Source organism: Dryas octopetala, chromosome 6, assembly GCF_963921425.1.
Source record: "Dryas octopetala chromosome 6, drDryOcto1.1, whole genome shotgun sequence".
NCBI classification, from domain to species: Eukaryota; Viridiplantae; Streptophyta; class Magnoliopsida; order Rosales; family Rosaceae; genus Dryas; species Dryas octopetala.
The window spans coordinates 15,282,404-15,308,301 of record NC_141371.1 but is presented as its reverse complement, the minus strand read 5'-3'; the positions used below and the strand labels follow the sequence as shown (position 1 = coordinate 15,308,301).

Genomic DNA, 25,898 nt, shown 5'->3' with positions numbered 1-25,898 from the left:
CATAATGATTTTCAAGTATAGTTTAAGCATATCACATAACAGTTTTTAACAGGAGCATATATTTTGTTATTTCTGTAACAACATATAGGTGGATGCCAAAAATTAAACATATCAACAGGTTTTGAGGATGACAACTTATTCAATTTGATAATTCGATGACACATGTCTCAAGCTTACGATTATAAGAGAATAAGATAATATGAGCATTAACAATAGAGAAATAATTAAAAACAAGGGAAACTTCTATTTAGGTCTTTTAATTTAACAATTTACTGAATAAAGTCTTATGACTTTTGAAATTATAACTAAAGTCTAATCATATTGTAACTATTATATATTACATAATATTGGTTCATTAGTTTCAATTTTTCACACATACCAGGTGTCGAGCTCTTGACAATTATTTTCGAGTATTCGGCAGTACATTTTTACTTCTTCTCAAGTCCCGGTTTGTCGGCTTTATATTAAGTTTTAACTCTTAGATTAGAATTAAAACTTAACATGCAGCCTCCACAAACCTCATTTTATACCCTAAAAAGATATAAGGTGAACCCGTATCCTATACCTTAAAAAAATAAAAAACTAAAAACAGATTTCTTTGACAAGACAATGGTGAAAGAGTTTTATTTTTTAAAAAAAAAAGAACTTTATTTGAAAAGCAAATCATAAGGTTTTTTGTTAAATAAAAAATGTTAGATTGACTAAACTCTAATTTTCCCTAAAAAGAATAATTGTTAATATCCACCATTTTTTTTTTTTGGCCAAGTTAATATCCACCATTAACTATATTATAAAATAAGAAAAAAGATCAACTTATCAATGTGTTTTGGTAAATGGACCAGTTTATCATGCTATTTTTTATTTTGGACAAAAAAAGCCCTATATATTTTTTCCCAAACTAGAGATATTTTATTTCAATTTTTTTACCGAACATGTTATTTATTTAGTTTTTTCTTATTGAAGAAAATTCCACCCTAGCCGAACAAACCGTACCAAAGTAAATGCATCCAATTCCCAGGATTCCAGCCTTGGGATATTGGGATGACTTTTTTTGTCTTTTCACATTACAAGATTGTAAGAAGAGAGGACAAAGAGAAAAATAAAAAATAAAAAGACAAAGTTTTGGGACGAATAATAATAATCATCATATAAATGATAAATCTAAACCCATTATCTCTCTTTATCTTTCCTCCTTTGGTAGGATTAGAATTTAGAGACCAAAAGGGTTTCTTCTTCTTCTCCTCTCCCTCCTCTCTCTCTCCTCTCTTTCCAAATGCTCTCAGACCAATAACACCTACAATCCTCTTCTTCCTCTTTGACCTTAACAGAGGAGAAGAGAGAAACAGGAGGAATCATTAGAAGCTTCTAGAGAGAGAAAAAAAGAAAAAAAAGGGCTCTTACCCAGCCATGGAATCTTCTTCTTCTTCGGCTTCCATTGATGGGGGGGTCAACGTCACGGGGCTCAGGGTCAAGGAATCAATCCTCGACCCTTTTCTGGTCGAGGCTCTCCAGAATCCTCGCCACCGTCTCACCAGTCAGTATTTTGTACTTTTTTCTTTAAATATCTAAAATTTCTTATTATAAACTCTAATTTATTGTTTGAGTTGACTTTGCGTTTATGGGTTTTTTCATTTTTGTTGGTTTTCTTATTTTTTTTCCCTTTAATTTAGGTTTTGCATTTAGGAATTTTCGGTCTTAGGGTTTATGTTTTTATTTTTATTTGTTTGTGTTTTTTGGTTTCTTTGGTCGGATTGTATTGGATTTAGGGGTTGGATTAAGTTGTTGAATTTTGGTTTGTAATCTTAGATCTGGGTTGTTTTTGGTACTCACCTTTGTTTGGTTGCTGAGATAATGAGGATAAGTATGCATAATATGATTCTGAATCTGTCCGATTCATGCTGTATTCCTTTCTGGAAATAATAGTTCGACGTTAGCTAAGGGAATAGGTGGTGAGTGAGGCTTAGTTCAAAGGTTATTTGATTTTATATTTTTGTTTGGATCCCAAATGAGGGTAAGTCTTTCCTCGGGTAATTTTGTACATCAGCTTATTGAAAATCCACTATCATTTCCTATATCCTTCAAATACATGTATTATAAATTTATCCATAAATGGGTAACTAGGAGGAGCCAAGAAAGAAAATGAATAAATTGTCAGTGAAATAAGCATGTATTTGGAGGTCGCATTCAGTTAGGAAATTTGACTTAGCATTGCGTAAATGCTCTATACCTTATTTGGTAGGAATTTGAAGGAGCATCGCGTAAATGCTCTATACCTTATTTGGTGGGATTAGTAGTATCTCATTGTGTATACATTATAAAGTTGTCAACAGATTCTAATACTTAAGACTATTATTTTTTTTTTCCTGCAGGACTGGATCCTTTGATATTGCATGTGTAATTATTTGGACATTTGAAACTAATTTCTGTTTTTCTTTCTATATTTTTAATTTTTTTTAAGTATTCTTGATCCTTTAATATTGGGTTTCTTATTATTGCATACATGAAAATAACTGGTCTCAACCGCGGAATAATTTGTACATTTGATACTGAATCTCCACACGCTATTAGTATTACACTATTAAAATCTGAGTTAAAGTCTACATATGGAGACTCAATATCAAATGTACAAAAAAAGTAGACTGGATCCTTAAATATTGGGTTTCTAATTGTTCCATACATGAAAAGAACTGGGTTCACAGCGGAATAATTTTTGCGTTTGATACTGAATCTCCGTATATTAGACTGTAACATTCAGTTGTTCATTATCTTGTATCACCTTGCCACAATAAAAATAATGTTAGGTTCATTTGGAAATTTTTTTAGCAATGTGATCGAGATAATGAACAATTGAATGTTTTTGCCTAAAGTATCAGTTCTTCAGAACTTGGGTTAAATCAATTTTGTGCTTTTGTCGAGCTTTTTACTGAGTTGGTGCTTTTGTGGAGTTGGATTTTCTGAAAGCATGGGTGTTGATGCAATGGATACCTTGTTTGTTATAGCAAGCCTTTTTATGGGCCAGGAAATCTTTCCGTCAACTGTGAAGAAGATGATAAATGGGAGAGGAAAGTATTTAAGATAGTGAATAAAGGTTTATAGGGATACCTCTCTCAAGTTTAAATTTTTGAGGAATAATGCTTTTAGTAGACTGAATGGCAATTGGTGGACTGACTGGCAAAGCATTGATCTTAAGTTTAGAGCCTTTTTTTCTTACAAAATGGTAGACTTTCTACATTGTTTTGAGTTGGAGAACTGTATGGAAATGTGGTGATCTTAAGTTTTTTGGTTTCTTGTTATTATGGTGGTTAAATTTTGTGTAATTGACTAGTTTACTTTGTCTCAACCTGCATGCTTTTTTATTCAGTTGCATCATAGTTTATATGGTGACAGTCTTTTTCAAATGATTTGGTTATTTTATTTTATTTTCTAAAGTGCTCTATGTGTTTTCTTTTCAGTTTTGCGAATGGAACTTGATATCCAGAGGTTTCTGCATTTTCCTGATCAGCAGCAATTTGAGTTCCAACATTTCCCTACCTCCTACCTTCGACTTGCTGCACACCGTGTTTCTCAACACTATGGTTTGCAGACTATGGTTCAGGATAGTGGTTTAGATGGTCAAGGAAATAGAATTTTGGTGAGGAAAACAGAAGAAAGCGGATACCCAGCAGTTCAGTTATCTGAAATACCTGCGAAGCAGTCGGAAAACGATAAACCTGAGCAGATTAAACTTGTCATTAGGCCTAGGCCTAATAAAACTAATATGAATGGAACTAATGGAGCTGGGATCAAACGAAGTCCTGTGAGAAGTGTGGAAGAGAGGAAGGAGGAGTACGATAGGGCACGGGCTCGCATCTTTAGCAGTCCTAGCAGTTCTGACTCAGGTGATACATTGTTTCAGGCTCCGATAGATGGGAAAAATGCATCTTTGAGCAGGGATGAGAATGAAAGTTTCAGGAACTCTATGATTGACCCAGAAAAGAATTTTAACATAAAGGATCTTGGCACTTCATCTCGAGTTGCCATTTTCAGGGATAGGGAAAAAGATCGTACTGACCCAGATTATGATCGGAGTTATGACAGGTAATTCCATAAGGGTACATCTATCATATCAAAGTTGGGATGAGGGAACGATAGAGATGATTTCTACCTACGTACGTAATAAGGATACTACTTTTACCGCTATACTTACTGACAAATAAGCGTGCATGCTTGCATTGCAATTCTGGGTGTCAGGGTCTGCTTTTTTTAATTGTCATCTCTGTTTATGGTTCGCCTTTCTAGATTATTTTAGAAATGATCCATGTGTGTGTGCAATCAAGAATTAACTTCAACTTATTCTTTGATGTCTTTCTCTTTTTCCTTTCCTCTCTTTGTTTTAGATAATTTTTGAATGTTTTACTCTTATAATGCCAGCTGCCCTACATGGACATGTTCTCATATCTTTTCTTTGTGCAACTCTTTGCTATGACATACAAACATGCATATGTATTATTAGTGTGGGCAAAATGATATTTACATATCCGTGTTAGGAAACAAAAACGATTTTATTAACTGATCAAATCTAATTACATGCATTACCGGTACAGGTATGTTAGGAGTCTTCCTACCAATCAAAGGTTTAACTTGGCACCTTTCAATATGCAAAAGGTTCAACCTCAGTTTTTGCAGTACGATGCTGTTTTCTCTCAGATGCCAAGGACTCAAACTCCAATTAGCTATGGGCCTCCTTCAAGCCCAGCCATGAACCCTTTCTGTGCCCTGGGATTGAATCAGACTTCTAGAGATGCTACATACATGCAGTGGCCTAGTGCTACAATGATGTATGCACATTCATATGATCAGTTTCGACAAGCTGTTATCCAGGTAAGCAACAGTTCCTTGGATATGCTTATTCTGTTAAAATAAAAACCCAGCAAGTTGATTGTTGTGAATTATAGAATGCTTCACTGTTAAATTTTGAAAGTGTGGTTGCACTGAAAGATTTGCTTGCTTCTGTATAGCTTTTTTTTTTTTTTTTTTGGGGACTTTTGACTGTTACATTTTTTTGACTTTTTGTCTGAAACGTATAGTTAAATGTGCACAAAGATTATGTGTCTTGAAGTTTCAATAATTTCTCTTTGAAGTAGTTGGCAAACATAAAACACTTGGAATTGTCGTTGGTATGGATATGTAAATAATATCTTTACTGTCACAATAATTCATACTTGTGGATTTCAGAAGGAAAGAATGTTCTGTAAAATGGTACATTTTTCTTGTGTCTCTTGAAAAGAAGTGTTCTCAAAGGCAACTCTGAGGGTGCACCTCAGGCCAAGGCAATAAAAAATGCCTGGCTTGTATTTCTGTTTGGTGGAAGTCTAAAATGGCTTATGCCTTTTTGTATAGGTGAACACCTCTGTTGTAGAAAGGTGTAAGCCTCATGCCTGTATCCCTGAGGTGTACACTACAGGGATATTGCAGCATTGAATACTTTGATTTTTTTTTTTGGTCTGAATATTATTTTCAAATGTACTCAAAATTCCTCAATCATTCCAGGCCTATTGTCATTCTCAAAATGTACCCTAATGCCATAGTGCAGTGGCAGTTCGATCATATACCTATTTCAACTCTTTATACTATTTATAACTGACTTATTTTAGCAAGAAGTTTCCTTTCTATGCTACACTTCAGTGGAGGTTCAGGACCAAACCTTCAGTGGATAGGTTTCTAGTACAGAAACCCCAATTGCCTAATTGTCCTTTTACATCCATTGCCATGGTTGAGTATGTTCTAACCCATGTATGTTATAGACAGAGTGTTTACCAGTTTCTAGTTGGTACTTATATTTGGGTTTGGTCCTCAACTCAGTGCAGTCTGCCCAAGTTGTGAGGCCTTAAAACTAGCTCGTCTTGTAATTGTTGTTCCTAAGTAAAGTTCGAGCTTGTCTACAATCTATGGAAAAGACAAAAATAAGTCCATTTGCTTATGGCCTATATGTGTCGCTAATAGTTCTGATTTTGACAAATTAGTAGAAAGCATTTTATTGAGAATAAATTATTTCAAGTATATATATGTATATATATATTTTTTGTTGTATTGTGTTAATGATAAATTGGAATTTCTGATTAGTTCTTTCTTCAAATTTTTCTACATAGGTTGCTTGCAAAAATTTGAGTCCTAAAAAATGTCTACGCCCCAATTTGTTGAGGCTTATGCCTGTCCTCACCGGTAGTAAAGCGCCTTTTGCTTTTGAAACCATTGCCAAAAAGTAATTGAAGATGTTGCCCAAGGCTTTGCTAACTAGAAAGACAGCTTTTACCAAAGGCATGAAAACTAACAACAAATTCAACATTTATTTGAAGATTATAAACCTTTAATTTTTTGGCCAATGACGATTATAAACCTGGTCTACTCTTGTATGTATATGCTGTGTATTCATGGATTGAAATCCTTTGTAGTGTGGTTATAAATTTTATAAAGAAATGTATATTATGTGTGTTACTTGCAACTGTAGTTGATCAAGGAACCGTGCTTTCCTTAAATAACTTATGTATGTGTGTCTGCTTAATCTACTCTTTGCTGTCTTGTTTTGCAGGCTCCATTCTGTCAGCAACCCCTGAGCTTTGACTATTCACAAAACCATTGAATTACAATTAGGCGGGGATTTAATAACTGAGCTCAACGCAGAATTCTTTATTCTTCTAGGATTTCCTTTAGAGTTAGGCCATTGTTTGAGACTTTTAAATGTTACAAAACCTTTGTTCCATTACTAGCTTGTGGTCGTGTTTACTTTTTTGATCTTTATATATTAGCTACAAGTATTGTAATGCTATTACTCTATTGGACCGCAGCTGCGGAGCATTGCCTTTTGTAGTAAATTTATACTTATGCAATTGGCCCCTCTTAGAGGTTATATTTCCCCTTCATTTTTAATTAGGTTGTGGTTAAGATGTGCAAAAAATTGGTAGCCTGCCTTTATCTAAAGAGATTCCATCTTGATCTTTAATTCGTTGACCTTTACTTGGAGGAAATCAAGTCACATGGGGTGGAGAGCAAATTTGCTCACCACCATTTAGTGGTGAATATCACCGCCACGTTATGTGTGCCACCTGTCATCTATAGTAATAATGGTTAGGCTTAATTACATATTTGCCCACGAGTTATGACGCCAATTTCAAGTGGGTCCACAAAAGCTTAAAAATTTTAAGCGCATCCACGAACTCCCGAAAATCACGAAATTCTCAACTACATCAGGTGATTGGCGTTAACTGCCAGCGAGGACAATGCTGTCGTGTATTTTTTATTGACATGTATGCCATGTGGAAAAAAATTAATAAAAAAATTCATCAAAACAATTTTTCCCTTCCTTTCTTCTCTTTCTTTCCCTTTCTTTCTTTCTACTTCTCCTCTCTCCTTTCTCTTTCTTCTCTCCTCCCTTCCCGAAGGCCTCTATCTTCGCATAGCCGTCGTTTGGCGGCAATGGCCAGCAAGACCATCATCGATCTCTCCTTCTTTCCTTTCTTTTCCTCCTTATGCCCATCACTCACTCAAAAAACTCAAACAAACATTGGATCGAAACCCACAGACCTGAAAATCTTGCTCTCGAGTTTTTCTAATTCTGGCGACGATAAGGCTTGGAACCACCTGGGTCTTCTTCCTCTCGTTGTCCTGAGCACGATGGTGTGCTCCAATTTTCTAGCCGACTGCCGTATCGGCAGTTTTAAAGAAAAGCCGACGGTGACTCGCAGGTGATGTCTGTGCTTGGGCGACATCGCAACCCGACTTTGGTCGCGGATGATTGCTCTTATTTTGCTGGTTCCATTGATGTCCATGGATCATCCATTGGACCGTACACGGTGAATCGACTCAACCATTAATTCTTGATAATTTTTAAATTATCAAGAATTAATGGTTGATTAGGTTTGTGGGTTTGATTGGTTGATTTAGAGTGGATGAAAAGAAGCACCTAGGGAAGCTTCCAAGGACTTGGGCTTTAGTTGTAGAAAGTTGGGGAGGCGGAAGAAGGAGAAGGAGGGGGAGGGGGTGGGGGTGGGGGTGGGGGTCCAATCAAAGTGCTCACTTCTTAGAGGCGACATAGATCTCGTTCTTCTGTGTAAAGACTTATCACGCATTCTCATATCTCTGCCGCTCATAGGCTCAATACCAAGCTCTACTTCATTTTTTTCGTTTTTAGGCTTGTGATCCAGCAACGGAGCCAAAACCTAAGGCTTCTCCAAGTGGGTCGATAGTTTCATGGGGCAGATCTTCCCGTTCAAGAATAGCTCGTTAGCTGAGCTCATAGGCTCAGTTGTACTCGACTCACTTGACCTGAAGCTTGCAGAGAACTCGAACTCAAAACCCAGAGACGACATAAAGTTGTTGTTGTGATCAAACGAAGAAAAAGACTGAGGTTTCCTGGGTTTATTTGACATTTGGGTGTTGTTGCAGAAAGACAGGGAGGAGGAAGAATGAGGGAGAGGAAGAAGGTGGGGTGGGGGAGGTGTGGGTATTTGCGGGGATGAGTTTGTGGGGCTGTGGGTTTTTTAAGTAGTTTAGTTTTTAATTTTTAATATTTTCAAAATATTTTGATGAAATTTTTTATTCTTTTGTTTCCACATGACATACATGTCATAAAAAAAATTCATGTCAACAATGTCCACGTGGCACTTAACACTAGCTTTGACGGATTTTTTGACGGAAGTCAATTTTGCAAGGTTTTCAAGTCTTCTTGGATGTGCTTGAAATTTTTAGGCTTTCGTGGACCCACTTGAAATTGGCGTCATAGTTTGTGGGCAAATATATAATTGAGCCTAATGGTTAACTGCAGTTAACTCTTTAGGATTAATACATTAAAATATTATTTATTATGAGTAAGAGGATTTAAGAAGAAAAAAAAAAAAACAAAGAAAACTCATCAAATCCCACTCATTTATAGAACCCCAAACCCTAGCCCGGCCATCTTTTTGGCGGTTCCTTCCTCCAACACCGGCAATGCCTCCCCCAACTCCGGCTAGTCACCACTCTCTTATCTCTCTCTCTGTCTTTTTTTTTTCTTCTCTTTCTCTCTCTCTTGAGTCATTCTTGAAACTCCCCATTGTTCCCCGCAAACCCAGCCCATCATGCCTCTTAAAATCCCAAAATCTCCTCCATCCTAGATCCCATCAAAACCAAATATTGCCAAGACTCAACTGCCCCACATAGACTTTTCATAGCCCTTAACCACAACCAAAAGTTGGCTTCTGCATACCAATGTCAATATTTGGACTTGAATTTTTTATTTTTTTTTTCAATTTGTGGGTGTACAGAGAGAAGTGTAAGGAGAAAAAGAAATGAGAGAGAAAGCGACAGAAAGAGAGATGATGGGAGTGGTGATCGATCGGATTGGGGGAGGCGTCACCTACATTGGAGGGAGGGATCGCCGAAAAGATGGCCGGGGTTTTGTAGATTCGGTGGGAGTTAATGAGTTTTTTTTTTCTTGTTCTTAAATCCTTTTTCTCTCTCGTAATAATATTTTAAAGTATTAATCTTAAAGAGTTAACTGTAGTTAACCATTATTACTTTAGATAACAAGTGGCACACACATAATGTGGTTGTGAGGAAATACCTTCGCGGGTTTTGGGTACAAACCCAAATGCATCTGGCCCCTCTAAATGGTTATATGGGTGATTATCCTTTGTTCTATGTTTAATGGGTCATTCAAATGTATGGTGTCTTATACCTCTGGTTCCTTTGTTTGTCATCGGTGAATGCATTTTATCTATAGATCCCCTTAGATTTACTTAAACATAGGTGCCTACCTCATCTTATCATTATAACCATGGGTCTTATTTTCTATGTTGTATGATTACCCAACATCAAATGTCCTATAATTTTTTATCATTTTCCATGGACCTATTCTACATAAGGAGAGGTCCCAGGGTTTCACTTCTTAGTGAGTGAAAGATTTGTCCCTGGGTGTACGTTGAAAGCTTCAATAGTAGAACTCATTCGAGAAGGCTTGGTGGTCTTAAGAATGGTTTTGGTGGGGGGTTCCCTTAAGAATAAAGAAGACAAATAGAATCTAATTAATGTTCATGCTAATAGAAGAGCGGATCCAATACCAAGATGACTTCTTTCTCAGGAAATGTAGCAAGTACTTGAGAAATTTTGGGATATCATGCCCCACGAGTGAGTTGTTGCCAAGTGCCCCCTAGGAGGGACCGTCTACCACAATATCGAGTTGGAGCTTGGAGCCAAACCCCTTTTTACTTAGACTGGGTCTGGATTTAGCATATGGCCCCCCCAACTAGCATCAATTAGTTTAAGGGGTTTGGTTGAGCTCATGAAAAAATTCAGGAAATCATTGAGGTCTATTTATATTCCAGCCTTCAAGGCAGATTTCCCTAAGGGGAGCCCCTGTTTTGTTTATTCTAGAAGAAGTGGTAGCCTTGTGCATTGATTATCGGGCACTCAACAAGGTAACCTAACCATCAAGAATAAGTATCCACTTTAATTGCAGACTTCTTCGCCTTAATCAGTAAGCGCAAGATACTTCTCGAAGTTGGATCTACAGTTGGGCTACTACCAAATACATATCGCGGAAGGAGACGAGCCAAAGACAATCTTTTTGACAAGCAAACAACCTTACTAATAAAGGGGTGTTTGATTTGGTTATGCCTTTTGGACTCACCAATGCCCCTGCCACGTTCTGCACCCTCCACAATGAGCTATTCCACCCGTACTTAGATGACTGGTTGTATACTTTGAATCTTGATTCCAAAAACTTCATTTTTTTTCCTCAAGGTCCCATGCAAATATATTCATGGTCCCACAGTGTCTGTAGTCACCTTGCGCATGACCTAGTCCCCCAGTGTCAATTGGCGAGGTCAGACCAAAGGAGAATGCCAAAAGAATGAGGTTTCACTAGTGGAATTGCACTTGGTGGTGCAATTGGACCAAAGGACTTCAGGTAGTATGTCGGCCCACTAACCTTTATTTTGTTCTAGCTGTGTTTTGAGGGTTCTCTTTATGACCTTGTTAATGGCCTTCACTTGACCATTGGCCTACACGTGGGCAACGAGGCAAAAATGAGGTGGATTTCATGATATATGCATAATTTTCAGAACTTTTTGTTGTCAAATTGTTTCCCGTTGTCAAGGATGAGGACATGGAGGATGCTGAATCGACATATGATGTTCCCTCAGATGAAGTTGTAGATGTTAAGCTTGATGTTAGTTGTCTCCATGATGTTTAGTGAGGTGGATACCGCCAATGAGTGCCTTGTACTCGGCTTTCGTTGTTGGAATCTTTAAATCATAATCGAAGGGCGTATTCGGTCACCATATTTTTGGTTGATTGAAGCACTAAGTTGGCACCGCTGCCGACCTTATAGGATTAAACGTCTATATGTAAAGTCTAGATGAAGAGGTTTAATTGTATGGTTGGTAGGGTTGGTTTAGTGCTAGGGTGTGTGGGATCTTGCGGTCTGTATCTATTGGATAGGTAAACTTGGAGATGAAGTTAGTGATTGCCTGCCCTTTGATAGTTGGTCGGGGGAGGTAGGATACGTCTAACTCATCAAGTTCAATGGACCATTTTACCAGTCGACCAGAGATGTTGGGTTTTGTAACACTTGTCATAGGGGCTGATTGATGAGCACGATGATAGGGTGTGCTTAGAAGTATGGTCGGAGCTTTTAGGTTAAGGTGATGAGGGCGAGCGCCAACTTTTCAATTTCCAAGTATCAGGTTTCTGGGCCTTGGATTGCTCGACTGGTAATAAAAAACTTGCAGCTCGACCTTATCTTCTTGGCTCATGAGAATGGAGCTGAGAGCGCTCATAGGGACCGAGAGGTAGACGAAGAGATTTAGCCTGTGTGGGGCTTAGAGAAGAATGGTGCTTGTCCCATGTAATCCTTTATATCATCAAAGAGTTGTTGGCATGCAAGAGTCCAGTCAATTAGTTTTGTCCTTAATTTCAAGGTTTTAAAGGAATGTGCACATCGATTGGTGGTCCTAGAGATGAATCTTGTAAGGGTTGCCACCCAGCCAGTTAAACTTTGGATTTCTTTTTGTGTGTGGAGAGGTTTCATGTCAATCAATGCTTGAATCTTGTTGGGATTGACCTTGATTCCTCGCTAGCTGATGACAGCCAAGGAATTTGCCTGATTGGGAGCTAAAAATGCATTTGGCTGGGTTGAGCCACATTTGGTATTTCTTTAGAATGAAGAACATTTCTGAATTCGTTGGATATGATCTTCTACTCGGGGGGGCTTGATGAGCATGTCATCGACATAGACTTCCATGAATTTCCCTATGTAGTTCGAGAAAATCTAGTTCACTAGCCGTTGGTAGATAGTGCTCCTATTTTTGAGGTCGAAGGGACATGACCTTATAGTAGTAGAGTCCATAGTTTGATGAAATTTGTGTTTTTATGGTTGGCAGGGTTTATCCAACTCAAAATATCAAACTCATTTATCCAACTCCATAGTCAGTGATAGATGAATTTGATTTATCCAACTCACACAAGTCAGTTGCAACTCTCATCATAGTCTAGCGCAACCAAAGCTCAAAATGCATTCTTTTTGGGTTAAAAACTTAAAATGAAGAGAAAAATATATATGGGTAATTTATTTGTAGGAAAGATAGAGGGGGCAACATGAGTACTTCCTAAGAAGCCCCACCAATCATAGTACTATCCTTGCTCAGACAAGTTTAATTGCAGAGTTCTAATGGGATCTAATGCATTATGCATTAGTGTTTGCATGATTGCTTTGATTTGAAAAAGAAATGAGACAAGCTCCCTAATAATAGAACAATTAAGCAATCTATTATCTTAAATTAGATATTATGAAACAATACCATGTGACGGAGTGTGGGGTTATTTTATTTCAGCCATAACTCAGAAGGTGTATCCTGTCTTGCACTTGACAAATGACAAGTACTACACTACTACTAGATGGAGATGAAAAGCCTAATAATATTTTTCTAATATTTTTTTAATAGCATGAAAAATCTAATATTTCTGCACAAGGGAATCTTTAGTTTACTATAATTTCTCTTTAGCATCTCACTTATGTGGTGACATCCAGGGTGTCTTCCACCTGCTTGTGACTCTCAAGCTGTGTTGGCTGGCATCTGCCAAATTAATGTAATTAGTTCAAACCTTTGGATATTAGCAATTATTAAATACCCATTAATGCCTTTGGATATACAAAATCTTGAGAAACTTGGGAGGAGCGCCAAGTGACACATGCCCTCTCAAATTTGGATCCATGATCTTTCATTATTTTATATTTCATTTCCACAAGCATTGATATGTACTATCCCCTCATGGCAAGAGAGATATGCTACATGTTGGGCATGCTGTCGTGTGTTTTAATATAACGATGCAATAAATAGTTTGATATATGACTCGGCTATGAACAAAATTGTTAATTATGTAAAATTATTTAAAAACATGTTGTTCTAATTTATAATTTCACAATATAACATGTCATATTATCTGTCCATGATCAGCCAAAAGTCAATTATCATCATCAGACCAATGAGTGATTTGTTGAAAGAACAAAGCGATTTTAATACATTCAAATCCTATACTATGTTTTTATTTTTTTGTTTTACTTAATTTTTAATCTTAGTTGTATATTATATAAAGGTAATGAATTAAAAAGTGATGAATTCATAACACCTTTGCATGGTGTGCGAGATTAAATATAAGATTAGGACTGGAGCAAACAAAAACGTGCATAGCATATAATCCATTTCCACTTTCCAGTTTGGAGCTTTAATGCACGCATCGAAGTTGTAGCATACAAAGGAGAGGAAAGCATCACATTAAGCAGAAGGGTACCGTACAGAGTGAAGAAACTAGTTCCCAATCTTGGAAAACTATGATTTCCATTAACAAATGCCCCAATGAACTTTTCATGGTTGGCTCAATAAGTAGTAAGGAAAACCAACTATTAATCGGATGGTATTTCTCTCCCGAATGTTAGGCAAGTGATATTTCTCTCTCCATATTAAGAGAGTGATATTTCTCTCCCCAATATTAAGAGAAGTCCCAAGTTCGAATCCCTTCACAAAAAAAAAAAAAAAAAAAAAAAAAAAATAATAAGAAAACAAGGAAAATTCAAGAGTGTGCACCCATATGGCATTCAGTCACTTTTTTAACCTTGATACTGACAAGTTCCCACTATATTCTTAGGGTTTAGATTGGTCAATTAGGCTATAGAAAATGAATGTATAGCATATAAATTCGCACTACAAATGGAATCCAAAAAGAAAAGAGGATGTGAAATGTCACCACATTTGCTCCAACTGCAACACACTGAAACATTCTAGGCGTCCTATCCTATCATTTCCTAGTATTGCTTGGTTATCAGAGAGAACTAGAAGCTAGTTTCAAATATAGTTCCCATGTTAAAGCAAACAAAAGGCTCTAGTGTGGTACATCAGAAAGAATGACACATAATTAGATACCTGATAGATCAAAATTAATATAGCCAACAGTTTAAACAATCTAACTTCTCAGAGACTTCATATAATCTCCTTATTTATATTATAGGTAAGGAATCTCCTTATTGTCACATTTGGTTTAACAATCTAATGAATCATGAGGCACAACAGTTTGTAAAATCTAACTAAAATAAAATGAAATTCTGAATTATTCACAATATCCTGCGAAGATATATATAGATATGGGCTTTAAAAGATGGCCTTAGATGCACTTTACCTCCAGATTTGCAACCACATAGAACTTCAGCTGAAATTTCATCAAATGTAATGTTAGGCTTCAATACATAATCGAGGTTCAGACTTTCTTTGTGAGATTGCATCTGTTTTACTTCTTGGTAATAACAGAAGCAGACTAATTGTTCATTCCAACAGTCTAAAATAAAACATACAGTATTAAAGTTAAAAGTTCAATTGAGCTGAAGAGGCTAACGTCCACTGTAAACAAAGTCTTGTAAGGTCAAACAACCCTTGAATGGACCATCTAAAAGATTTCTCTCCGGATGTCAAAAGAATATTCAGGCAAGAGAATTAACAGTAAGAAAGGTTGTGTGTGATAAACTGGGATCAAGAACTTACACTCAGAAAAGCCTTCTATCAACACCCTGATAGGCAGATAGGATACACATAAGCCGCACATAATGTACAGTAATTACAAGATAACATCTCTTCTCTTCATTCTATGCTTAACAATAATATCAACTTAGAAGCTACAACATAGATTCTCTTCATTCTATGCTTAACAATAATATCAACTTAGAAGCTGGAGGTAAGTCATAACTATGACTGGTGAGAAAGGAGGTGACAAAGAAGCATAATGCAAACCTTTGAGGAATTCAAGAAAATAGAAACTGAAAACTATGACCAACATCTAACATTTCAAATCTAACAGAAAATTACGAGTAAAACACAGACTATCTACTTTCCCCATTCAGCTACAAGAATTTGAGGGACATATAATCGTCATCTTTCAAATCTAATAACAACATACTGAAATTCCAGATAGTTATGAAGTTTTTGAACCTTCAATTAAAACAGAGGAATTATGTGATAAAGCGTTAACTCTACTCATTATTTTATCAAGATTTCGATTTAAAAGGGGGTCTATGCTATATTTCTGCCTATAAATGCCATTCCGTATCGTTTGCATAATATCTATTTTTTTTTTGGCCACTCATAATATCTAATTTTTAAGTCACTGCATTTTCATTAAAAAAAATAAAAAATCACTGTAGTTCATACAAGGACCATGTAGTAGCTTAATGGGACTCTCACATGTTTATCAACCTTGATGAACAAGCAAGAATAAATTGAAACTAAGTGTTCTTCAATTCCCTCATTCTTTAAAATGGTCTGCATTTTAACAGTGAGTAAGAAAGACTGAACAATCTACAACAAAACTAATATCCCAGTTCATAAATCCTTAAATGACAGTGAATTTCTGAGTGCCTTATTCGATGCAACATGAAAGAAGATATGTGCTATATAAATAGATCAAGGCACCAACTAAGAAATTTCAGAAAAGAAAGATAGTTCAAAGGTCATGTAGCATTCAGATAACGTTCTAAAATATCAGAACTGTTTTAACAAATCCCCTAACATCAGGGGTTTAAGTTGTCTACAGAGTCACACAATGTACAACAAGTACAACTTACCTCTACATGGCACTAAACTAAGAGATACATGGCATAATTCTTACAGAGAAGAGATTCCTTGATAAGCCCACAATTACCAACTGCATCTTTAGATATCTAGAGAACATAAGTAGCATTTGCCAGCATTATTTAGCCTCATCTGCCAGCTCGGAATTAGTCAATTGTTGCTTCTTCCACTCCTACCAGCAATACCAATGGGAAAACCTCCCCAGCAAGAAGACTCTGAATTGAAAGAAAACCCAGTAGATTCCCCATAGAACATGGGATAAATGAACTCTATGAAATCCAGATTGATCCATTATCATGATAGCACTACGATTTTTGCCAAAGAAGAGCTTGAAAATGTTGCTGTCGCCTGAGTGACATCACGATCAATATCCGTCACCAGAAGCTGACATGGGAGATATAGACTACTACCAGCAATCTAATTACACAAGTAGAAGTCCAGAGAAGAGGACACCAGAAATCAACACTACAGATGACCCTTAATACTCATAAAGGGCAGTGAAGCAGATCCAATTGGCAAAAAATGCATAATAATCTGAGATTCTGGACCTGGAGATGGATTTCAGATCTCATTTGAAGCCCACTAGAAATGACCACCAACTAAGGTTACTAAGATCCACTAACACAACAAGGAAATCTAAGATCCTGAATCAAACCTTTAACAAGTACGACCAGACACCAATTTCAGAAGACCCAGAAATTAAATTGAACTAAAAGCAAGTTTAAAAAAACTGATAACAATTACCCAAATTCAATCATCCCCAGTTGGAAATAGAGTAAGAACTTTCCTCCCACCACTTGCATTAGCTGATTCCAAGTCTTCTACATATCCTGGCACTGGATTGTGCACTGGTGCTCCCATCCTATGAACTGGCTGTGACTGCCTGGCCAGGAATGGATGCTCGAATTGCCCATTTGGGGGAGACCCGAAATGCCCCACCTGCCTGTGATACTGAGGCTGCAGCTGCGGATGGGCTGCCACCGCCGCAGCTGCTGCCATCTGCTGCTGGTGATGGTGATGCTGCTGCAGAGCCACTGGCACAAACGGCAAGAAATGGTCCGAATTGGGCCGTCCCGGGTGCAAGAAATGTGGTGGAACTGGCGAGCTGGCAAACAAATGGTCGGTGGCGGGATCAGCGGAAGCCGCCAAGCCTCCGCCACCGCCACCGCCGCCACCACTCCCACCAGATAATCCCTGCATACGCTTGAGATAAAGACGGTACTTCTGCAAATGGCTGGCGACATTCTCCCTGGTCAAGCCGTCCACACTCATCAGCTGCATTATGGTCTTGGGGACGGCATTCTTGATCCCCAAGTGCGCCACAGCGTCCACAAAGCGCTTGTGGAGTTGTGGGGTCCACACCAGGCGGGGTCGCTTTAGGGTGCGGGCAGGCTCCTCTCCGGCGGCCCCGGAGCCCAGCTCGGCGGAATCCGCGAAATCCGCCGAGCTGGGCTGGGTGGGGGTGGCGGGGGGCAGAGAATTGGAAGTAGGAGGGGGTGGTGGTGGAGGTGGGGCCCCCTGCTGGTGTTGTGGGCTGGTAGTGGTGGTGGTGGTGGTGTTGGGGTTTCTGATGTCAAAGGCTATTGCAAGATCAGGAGTTATTAGGGTTTGGGATAAGGGCATGAGCTCCTCAGGAGATGGGAGCTCTTCTTCCCACCTTGAGAACCAATTGGAGTCTTCTTCCCTCATTATTTCTCAAATCTAAGACTGACCCAATTCACTATTTTGGGAGCTAATTTTGGAAGGTCTGAGATTCCTTAGGCCAGGTGTGTGATTTGGGAATAATAAATACCAACCCAACAACAAAAAAGAAAGCAAACCAAGATGGGATTTGATTGCTTGCCTATTTCGTACTTGCTAGTCTGCTCTGCTAGAGAAAACAAGAGAGAAAATTAAGAGAGAGAGAAAGGGTGGGTGTACACTGTACCTTGGTGGAGAGCATATTGGCGATGGTGGTTGTTGTTGTGAAGGAATTATACTGTTGAATGTTGGGAGGTGATGGATAGATGGATAGATGGATAGATAGGTGAGGAGTGAGGAGAGAGGTTCGAGGTGGATCTTGTTTTCTTCTTTTCAGCTTTTGTTATGTTATGTTATGGGTGGTACTGTTTGTTGTTTGTTGTTGTTGAATGCTGATGATGCTTTTCTTTCTTTTTTTATTTATGATGATTTTTATGGGAGATTTTATTTTTATTTTTATTTTCCGGGATTTGGGGGTCTCATGCTTGAGAGTGAGTGTTACAACAAGATCTATAGATTTTTTATTATTTTTTATTCTTTGTTTTCATCCCCCTGTTTGTTGTAGCGCGTCTGCAGCACGCTCTCCACTCCTGTCTGTCATTGCAACATGAATGTTCTCACTTCTCAGTTCTCACATCTCACTTCCCAGGTGCTCTGCCTCTGTACACTGCAGGCAACATTTGAGATTTGACTCCATCTGCATTCTGCATAAACCAGTACCTGACTTGATGGGGCGTGGTTTTCACGCGTTCTAGGAAGAGAGTAGGGATTGACTTCATTTCAACAACGATGACTTGTATAAGAGATGATAAGGGTTGGGTTTAGGAAAGAGAAACAAGTGGAGAAATGCAAAGTTTGGTCCCTTTTGTGGTGTGGGATTTGTTTAGGTTGTTGATGGGGGAAAGAATCAAATTGAGTTGGTGCCTGTTTGGCTGTGAAGATAACTTTTTCCTTTTCCTTGACATGTTTTTCTTTTTGCTTAGGACAACCTACTTTCTCCTTTTTGGGTATCCAAATGTTCTGAGGTGTATTTTTTGGTGCTACTGAAAGATGGGTTCCACTCCAAATTTGGGATTCTAGACTTTGGATACAAAACCACAAAATACCTAAATGAGAATTGTGTGCATGATTTTCTTTTGAGTCCAAAAGCTTTAATAAGGCACAATCAGTTTCGCATTATATTCATAGGGAGACAATATATAGCTAGGCTTGGAAGGATTGGGATGTTGTATTCCCTTTTTTAGCCAAGTGGTTGACACATTTAATTTGTTTCACAAAGGGCATGCTTTACATTCTTTGTCAATGAAAGAAGAACAATGTGATGATCTTGTGATTATTAACTCATTTTAATAATGTTAATGACCATCTGATTTAGTGGATGATACATAATTTCCTTTGTCGTAAATTTAAATCTCATGATGCTAGTTGATTAACAAAAAAATAGCTTATTTTAATAATTATCTTTTTTATTGTAAATTATAGATAACGAACTATTTATATTTTTAATAAAAAAAAAAAACTATTTATATTTGTCTTTAGATTAACTCAAATGATAAGAATTAGGATAGATTCAACCACTCAGATTCGATTACCTTAAAGTAAGAAAACAAAATTACTTATTTTCAATCATTTTATGACCACTGAATTCTTTTTTCTTTTTCTATTAATAGAGCATATATATTGATAAATTCAATCAATATCAGTAAGAGTGGGGTCATGGCACCAACCATGTGTTTTTAGCTTGACCTTTTGCATTCATTATATTGAACTTGGTCCTTTTAGATTAGATGGGTTTTGAGACTTTTCACCGATACTATAGTAGTACCAATTGCTACATTTGTTATATAAAATTCAGCAAAGCAAGGTGCAAAGTGCAAACTATCCATTGGTGTGAGACAACTCAAAAGCTACACATTCATTTACAAATTTCCTGAGATAAAAAAGGTCGACATCATTTTGTGCATACTTCACATGGGTTATCAGGGACGAAGATTCCAAAATAGGGTAGGGTAAGACAATTGTTGTATATCAATGAAATTTAATACCTTCATATATGTTGGTAGACTGTAATTAATATTAGGCTTAATTATCGATTTAGCACTCAAAATTATAACTCATTCTCATATTGTCACTTGAAAGATTTTTTATCCCAGATTACCACCTATAACTTACATCCGTGTCTCATTTTACTTTGTTCCGTCAACAATTCTATTAAAAATGCTAACTTGGCTGTTATTGCTGACGTGGTGCGTTGGATGTGCGCCACGTGTCACATCTTTGCTTTTATTTTCAGATTTTTTTATTTTCCTATTTTTATAAACTTTTGAAAATTAATTAAAAATAGCTCCGAACTCAGAAAAATATACAGAAAATTCCTACGGACTCGTTTTGACTAGTACTAATTTACTATGGGGTCAAAATACCAATTTTCTCTCTAAAAATTTTCAGAAAATTTGGGAAGTCCAAATTTATTTCTAGAAAATTAAAATAAATTTCCCTCTATTAAATAAATTTTAGAATTTTCAAAAATATTTTGAAAATTACCAAAATTCTGTTTTAGAGAATTATTTCGAGACTTTACAGAAATTTTAGATTTTTTCTAGAATTTATTTTATAGAGGGAAATTTGTTTTCCTCTAAGACCGAGAGGTCTTTTTGGGTAGCAAGTGTTCACGAGAAATGTATTGTTAGTTTTTAGAAGACTAACGGTGCAGACCTCATATTTTTTGGAGTTTGGGAGATTATCCTATGAATTTCCAAAGAATATAGAGTATTTTAATTTTCTAGAAATAAATTTGGACTTCCCAAATTTTCTGGAAATTTTAGAGGAAAATTGGTATTTTGACCCCATAGTAAATTAGTACTAGTCAAGACGAGTCCGTAGGAATTTTCCATGTATTTTCTGAGTTCGTAGCTATTTTTAATTAATTTTCAAAGTTTATAAAAATAGAAAAATAAAAAAATATAAGAAAAAATGTGACACGTGACACACATCCAGTACGCTACGTCAACAATAACGGCCAAATCAGCATTTTTAACGGAATTGTTGACGGAACAAGGTAAAATGAGACACGAATGTAAATTATAGGTGGTAATTTATGACAAAAAAACTTTCAGGTGGTAATATGAGAATGAGTTACAGTTTTGAGTGGTAAATAGATAATTAAGCCTTAATATTATTGTTAATTCTAACTACATATCATGATTACATAAGTTCATTTACATGAGACTCACATATACATTTATATGAGAAGAGATTTTTTCATGGGGTATGTCTTCTGCGTCATCATCTCATAATGAGATGAAACACACCTCATTCAAGAATCAATGCTATATGAGATAAGTGTATGTGGTTATTAAAAATAAGGGTTAAATATAAAATTGGTCCTCGAACTTTGCCTACTTTCTCAATGTAGTTTATAAATTTTCAAACGTGACATTTTTACCCACGAACTTTACTTGTTGTACCAAATTAGTACAAATCGTTAACTTCATCCAAGAAGTTAACGGAAGTGGTCATGTACATAACATGTGACCTCTTTTTCAGAGGTCACATGTTTAGGATTTAGGAAGTTAACGGAAGTGGTCATGTGCCTTTTAAATTAAAAAATAATAATAATAATACTTCTATTGATATCCTTAATTTCCAATTTATCTCCCAAATTACAAATTTAAATTAAACAAGCAAAAAAGAAAATAAAAAACAACACAATAGCAGCAACCCCAACCCAACAACCCCACCTGAGCCCTCCACCCACCGCCAGCAACAACCCCATCATCGTCGGTCCCTCGCCCCAACCACCCCTTCCCCCTCCCCTACCCAATCCCAGCCCATATCAGCCTCCTCTCCTCTTTCCCTCTTTGTCTTTTTTTGTTTTTTTTTCTCTATTTGATTTGGGCTTGGTTTGTTTGCATAATTTTATATTTGGGGTTGGTTTTTTTCAAGATTTGGGGTGGAGAAGAAGATATTTGGTGTTGGTTTTTTGCAGATTTGGGGTGAAAAAAAGGTTTGGAAAGGTTGTACATTTAGGGGTTGGTATTTTGCAGAAGAAGAAGAAGACAAAGGGCTTGGGGGCTTTGTCCCATGTATGGGAAGAGAGAAATGAGAGAGAGAGAGAGAGAGAGAGAGAGAGAGAGAGAGAGAGAGAGAGAGAGAGAGGAGGAGGAGGTGCGCCGGCGGCAGCTGGGACGGACCTAATGTATGGGTTGGGGTGAGCTCCATTTTTTTGCAAAAAAAAAAAAAAAAAAAACCTTATTAGTCTATTACCCAATTATCCATTGGCCATTCCTATGTTATTAATTAACCCATTGGCCATTTAAAAAGAAAGGCAGATATCAGCTAAGTCTAAGGTACCAAATCTGTTCCTCTCTCTTGCTCTCTCAAATTCAACTTGCTCTTTCTTGCACTCTTGCTTTCTCGCTTGCGTTGTTAAATCTCAAGCATTTAATAAATGTAGATTTTTTTTTTTCCACCTATTTAGTGTGGCATTTTTGAATATCTCCTTCAAGTTTTTGCTTGACTTCCCTAATCACCAAGCCCCAAAGCCTAAGGAAAAGGTAAATTCTCTTAAATTCTTTTAAATTTTGAGTTAAATTTTAGGGTTTTAATTTGAAGTTTTGAGTTAGGGTTTTAAGTAAGGGTTGTAGATTTTTAATTTATGTTTGATGATGATAATTAAGAGTTCATTTGATTTAATTTAGGGGCTACTAGCTAGATATTGTATCACGTTCATAAACCGAAGCAGAATATAGAGCAATGGCTATGGCAACTTGCGAACTCCAGTGGTTACAATATTTGCGAACTCCAATGGCTATTGTGACAATCAAGATGCCTTATATGTAGCGGCTAATCCCGTATATCACGAGCACACCAAGCATATTGAGCTTGATTTTCATGTTGTTCAAGAGAAGATTCAAAATGGTTCTTTACGTACGTACTGCCTATATTCCTTCAAAAGACCAAATTGCAGATGTGTTTACAAAGTCTTTAGGTAAAAACCAATTTCAACGGCTCAAAAGCAAGCGGGGTATTCTCGATCTCCATACTTCGGCTTGAGGGGGACTATTGAAGATATGGAAAGAATCATAGTAATAAGTACTAATTATTACCTTATGCAGATAGTTAACACCTATGATTTAGGATTAATTTGTACATCTTTAATTTAGGATCTGTATCAATTAAGATCTTTAACTTAGGATGTGTGAATTACTTACCTTAGATGATAGTTTTCATCTGTATAAATTGTATTCTTGTGCATTGTAAAACTAATTAACAATATATAAAATACCATTTATTTTACACATACACACTAAGATAGATGTATCCATTTTGAAAATTCAAAAGCAATTGAATTTCAGAATTTTTCTTTTGTGGGATGTAGGTGAGCAAGTTAAGCAAGCATTCAAACCTTCTCACATCCTGCAATGTTTTCACCATTGGGTTGATCCTGCGCCTTTGATGCACCATTGGGCCGGGTTTGGTTGAAGCACATTATTTGGAAGCAGGCTTCGCAGGTTAGGCCTTTGTTGAATAGTGCAGTGCTTATTGCCGTTGTCTGTAGACCGTAGCCTTGTTGAAATAGATCTCCATAGCCACAAGCTCCCTATGCCAACATATATGCATATATAAGTACAGGGACCTTCTAATGAGTGATCCTCCTTGTGGAGCCCACACGAGTCGTTTTGTGTCGATCCGAACCATTCATTTTTTACATCTCCATTAATAGATCATCCTTGCAAAAAATCAACTAAATCGGAAACTATTTGTCTATCTAACTTTGATCAAACAAATGAACGGTTTCATACTTCAAATCTTAATATTATATATAAAATAAACACTTTATAAATCAAAACAATGAAAACTAAATAAATGTAAGGTTACTCAAATACAAAGTCTGCTCTCATGCAGAATGCAGATGCAGAATGTGAGAAAAACATTTGAATGCTCACTTACATCCTCCATGAATCCTGCATTTCTCGTCTTAAATACAATGAATTTATATGAGTTAGGCCATAAGGGGATCTGTTGGTCAGTTGTCACAAGAATTTTTTCTATTTATCTATATAGAAAATTAGGATTAAATACCAAATTCTAATAATTTTTTGGTATAGCATAAAGACCATATAATATTTCAATTGAACTACTAAATTTAAATGTAGTTTTTAAGATTAGATCACAAACATGTTGGCCCCTTTGATTTGAGCCTTTTTCATCTGACATTTTTGTCCTTTGGCCCATATATGATGGGTGTTGGTTAAAATTTATAAGGATTTGACAAAATTGCCCTTGAGGTTTTTATATTATCTTGAAAATTTGCTAATGTAGTCTCAACTTCACATTTAGTTGTGACTGTAGGACACTCACAACTTCAAATTTAGTTGTGACTGAACGACAATCACATCTAAGTTGTGAGACAGTCACAGTTAAGTTGTGACTTAATTGAATTTTTTTTAGAGAAATTATACTACAATATAGTATAAATAGAGGTTAAAATAATATTTTTGCTCAAAATAATATATAGTGGTGTGAGTTATCTTTTTCAATTTACCAAGATAGTCACAGTTAAGTTGTGACTGGATTGATTTTATTTTATTTTAATACAATATAATATAAATTAATGTAATATTTATGATGTAAAATTATTTTTTTATTTTTTATTATAGTGGCATGTGATGTAATATTTGTAAATTCTAATACCTTTTACTTTATTATTTTGTTTGACTTTTCAACTAGTACTTAATCTAAAATATTATTTAATTTTGGTACCTAAACTAAAAAGTATATAATAAGTATATAATAAGTATTAATTTTATATGTTGCCTCTTTTTTATAGGTTGCACTCACGAGGTTTGGTGAATTTTTGAAACTCTAAAATATTATTTGTTTTATAAAACTATTTAATAATAAATTAATACATTAAATTATTTTTTAACAAAACAACTATTTATAGTTTGATGTCGTGTCAATTATATGTGCCAATAAGTCCACTAAATTGTGCAATATTTGTTAACACTTTAAATGTGATTTTTTAAACAAAAAGTGATCGTCAATCTCTTTTACATGATATATTGATCATAATAAACTCACTTTTCTAACGTATGATAACCTAATATAAATTTGTGTCGCATTGAGCTAGCGTAAAAACTATTAATATAAGTGCTTTCCAAAAACACTATCAATGTAAAGAAAAACTTAGTTATGAAATGATTCATTATTGATATATATATATATATATCTATTTAAGCTATTGGAAGAAATTAAAATAAACTATAGTTCAAACTAGGAGTTAAAACTCCTCTCAGGGGTTATGTTTCTTCATCTTTGCCTGGGTTGTATTGGAGGAGCTGGAGTGCCAAGATTCAAAAGGTACATTCTCAACCTTTATAAGCGGGATCTGATCATTAAACTTAGTTTTCTTCAATTAAAGATTAAATGCCTATAGAAGCGGTTGAATGGGTCATGAGTGGATAATAGGTCATTATTAATTAATTCAAATAACAAGCTCAAAAGAAAAAAAGGGTTAAACATAATATTTAGATAAATACATTCTCTTCATTAATAAAAAGAAAGTTAATAACGTGTTGGATTAGCATGAATTGCATAATTACTAGCTATTAATTTACGTATCTGTTACAACATTTTTACGCTAAAAAACACAAAATCAAATCTACACATACATTGACCAAAAACAAAAAAAAACCTACACATACATACACGATAAGATAGATATATCCATTTTGGAAATTCAAAAGCAATTGAATTTCAGAAATTTTCTGTTGGGGGATGTAGGTAAGTACGTTAAGCATGCATCCAGACCTTCTCACATCCTGTAATGTTTTCACATCCCACATTAGAAAAAGCCTCATAAATTTCAAATCATAATGCTAGTAGGTACTTCTAAAACATGATCAAACATAAAAAAGAAATACAATAATTGAAAGTACGTGAACAATAATATATATAAATTGTCATAAAATTATTAAAATTGATATTACGTAAACCTCTGCTAGCAGTGCTGTTGATTGACATAAA

General features: G+C 36.1%; 2 protein-coding genes across 4 annotated transcripts; one reads left to right on the top strand and one right to left on the bottom strand.

The window, feature by feature from the left end:
• The first annotated feature begins 1,194 nt into the window (after positions 1-1,194).
• Positions 1,195-6,906, top strand: LOC147282742 (uncharacterized). 2 transcript variants are annotated; one of them, XR_015122914.1, is made up of 5 exons: positions 1,195-1,534; positions 3,453-4,077; positions 4,584-4,860; positions 6,569-6,693; positions 6,752-6,906. XR_015122914.1 is itself a non-coding variant. In XM_086248056.1 (4 exons), exons 1-4 carry the CDS (start codon positions 1,408-1,410, stop codon positions 6,617-6,619), a joined length of 1,080 nt encoding a protein of 359 aa, XP_086104182.1. In that variant the 5' UTR covers positions 1,195-1,407; the 3' UTR covers positions 6,620-6,906. The 2 variants fall into 2 exon arrangements, 1 of the variants encoding a protein (XP_086104182.1); XM_086248056.1 differs by having other exon boundaries at positions 6,569-6,906.
• Positions 6,907-13,767: 6,861 nt separating this feature from the next.
• Positions 13,768-18,303, bottom strand: LOC147282741 (transcription factor MYBC1-like). 2 transcript variants are annotated; one of them, XM_086248978.1, is made up of 3 exons: positions 16,872-18,303; positions 14,686-14,715; positions 13,768-14,027 (listed from the first exon to the last, which is right to left on the bottom strand). In XM_086248978.1, exon 1 carries the CDS (start codon positions 17,814-17,816, stop codon positions 16,878-16,880), a length of 939 nt encoding a protein of 312 aa, XP_086105104.1. In that variant the 5' UTR covers positions 17,817-18,303; the 3' UTR covers positions 13,768-14,027; positions 14,686-14,715; positions 16,872-16,877. The 2 variants fall into 2 exon arrangements, with proteins under 2 accessions (XP_086105104.1, XP_086105105.1); XM_086248979.1 differs by lacking the exon at positions 14,686-14,715 and having other exon boundaries at positions 13,771-14,027.
• Positions 18,304-25,898: the final 7,595 nt, after the last annotated feature.

Bases quoted from the DNA above. Each gene is read 5' to 3' on its own strand.
- LOC147282742 (XM_086248056.1), top strand. From the start codon at position 1,408: ATGGAATCTTCTTCTTCTTCGGCTTCCATTGATGGGGGGGTCAACGTC. The intron at 1,535-3,452 runs GTCAGTATTTTG...TTTTCTTTTCAG, and splicing joins TCCTCGCCACCGTCTCACCA to TTTTGCGAATGGAACTTGAT. The intron at 4,078-4,583 runs GTAATTCCATAA...TTACCGGTACAG, and splicing joins TATGATCGGAGTTATGACAG to GTATGTTAGGAGTCTTCCTA.
- LOC147282741 (XM_086248978.1), bottom strand. From the start codon at position 17,816: ATGAGGGAAGAAGACTCCAATTGGTTCTCAAGGTGGGAAGAAGAGCTC.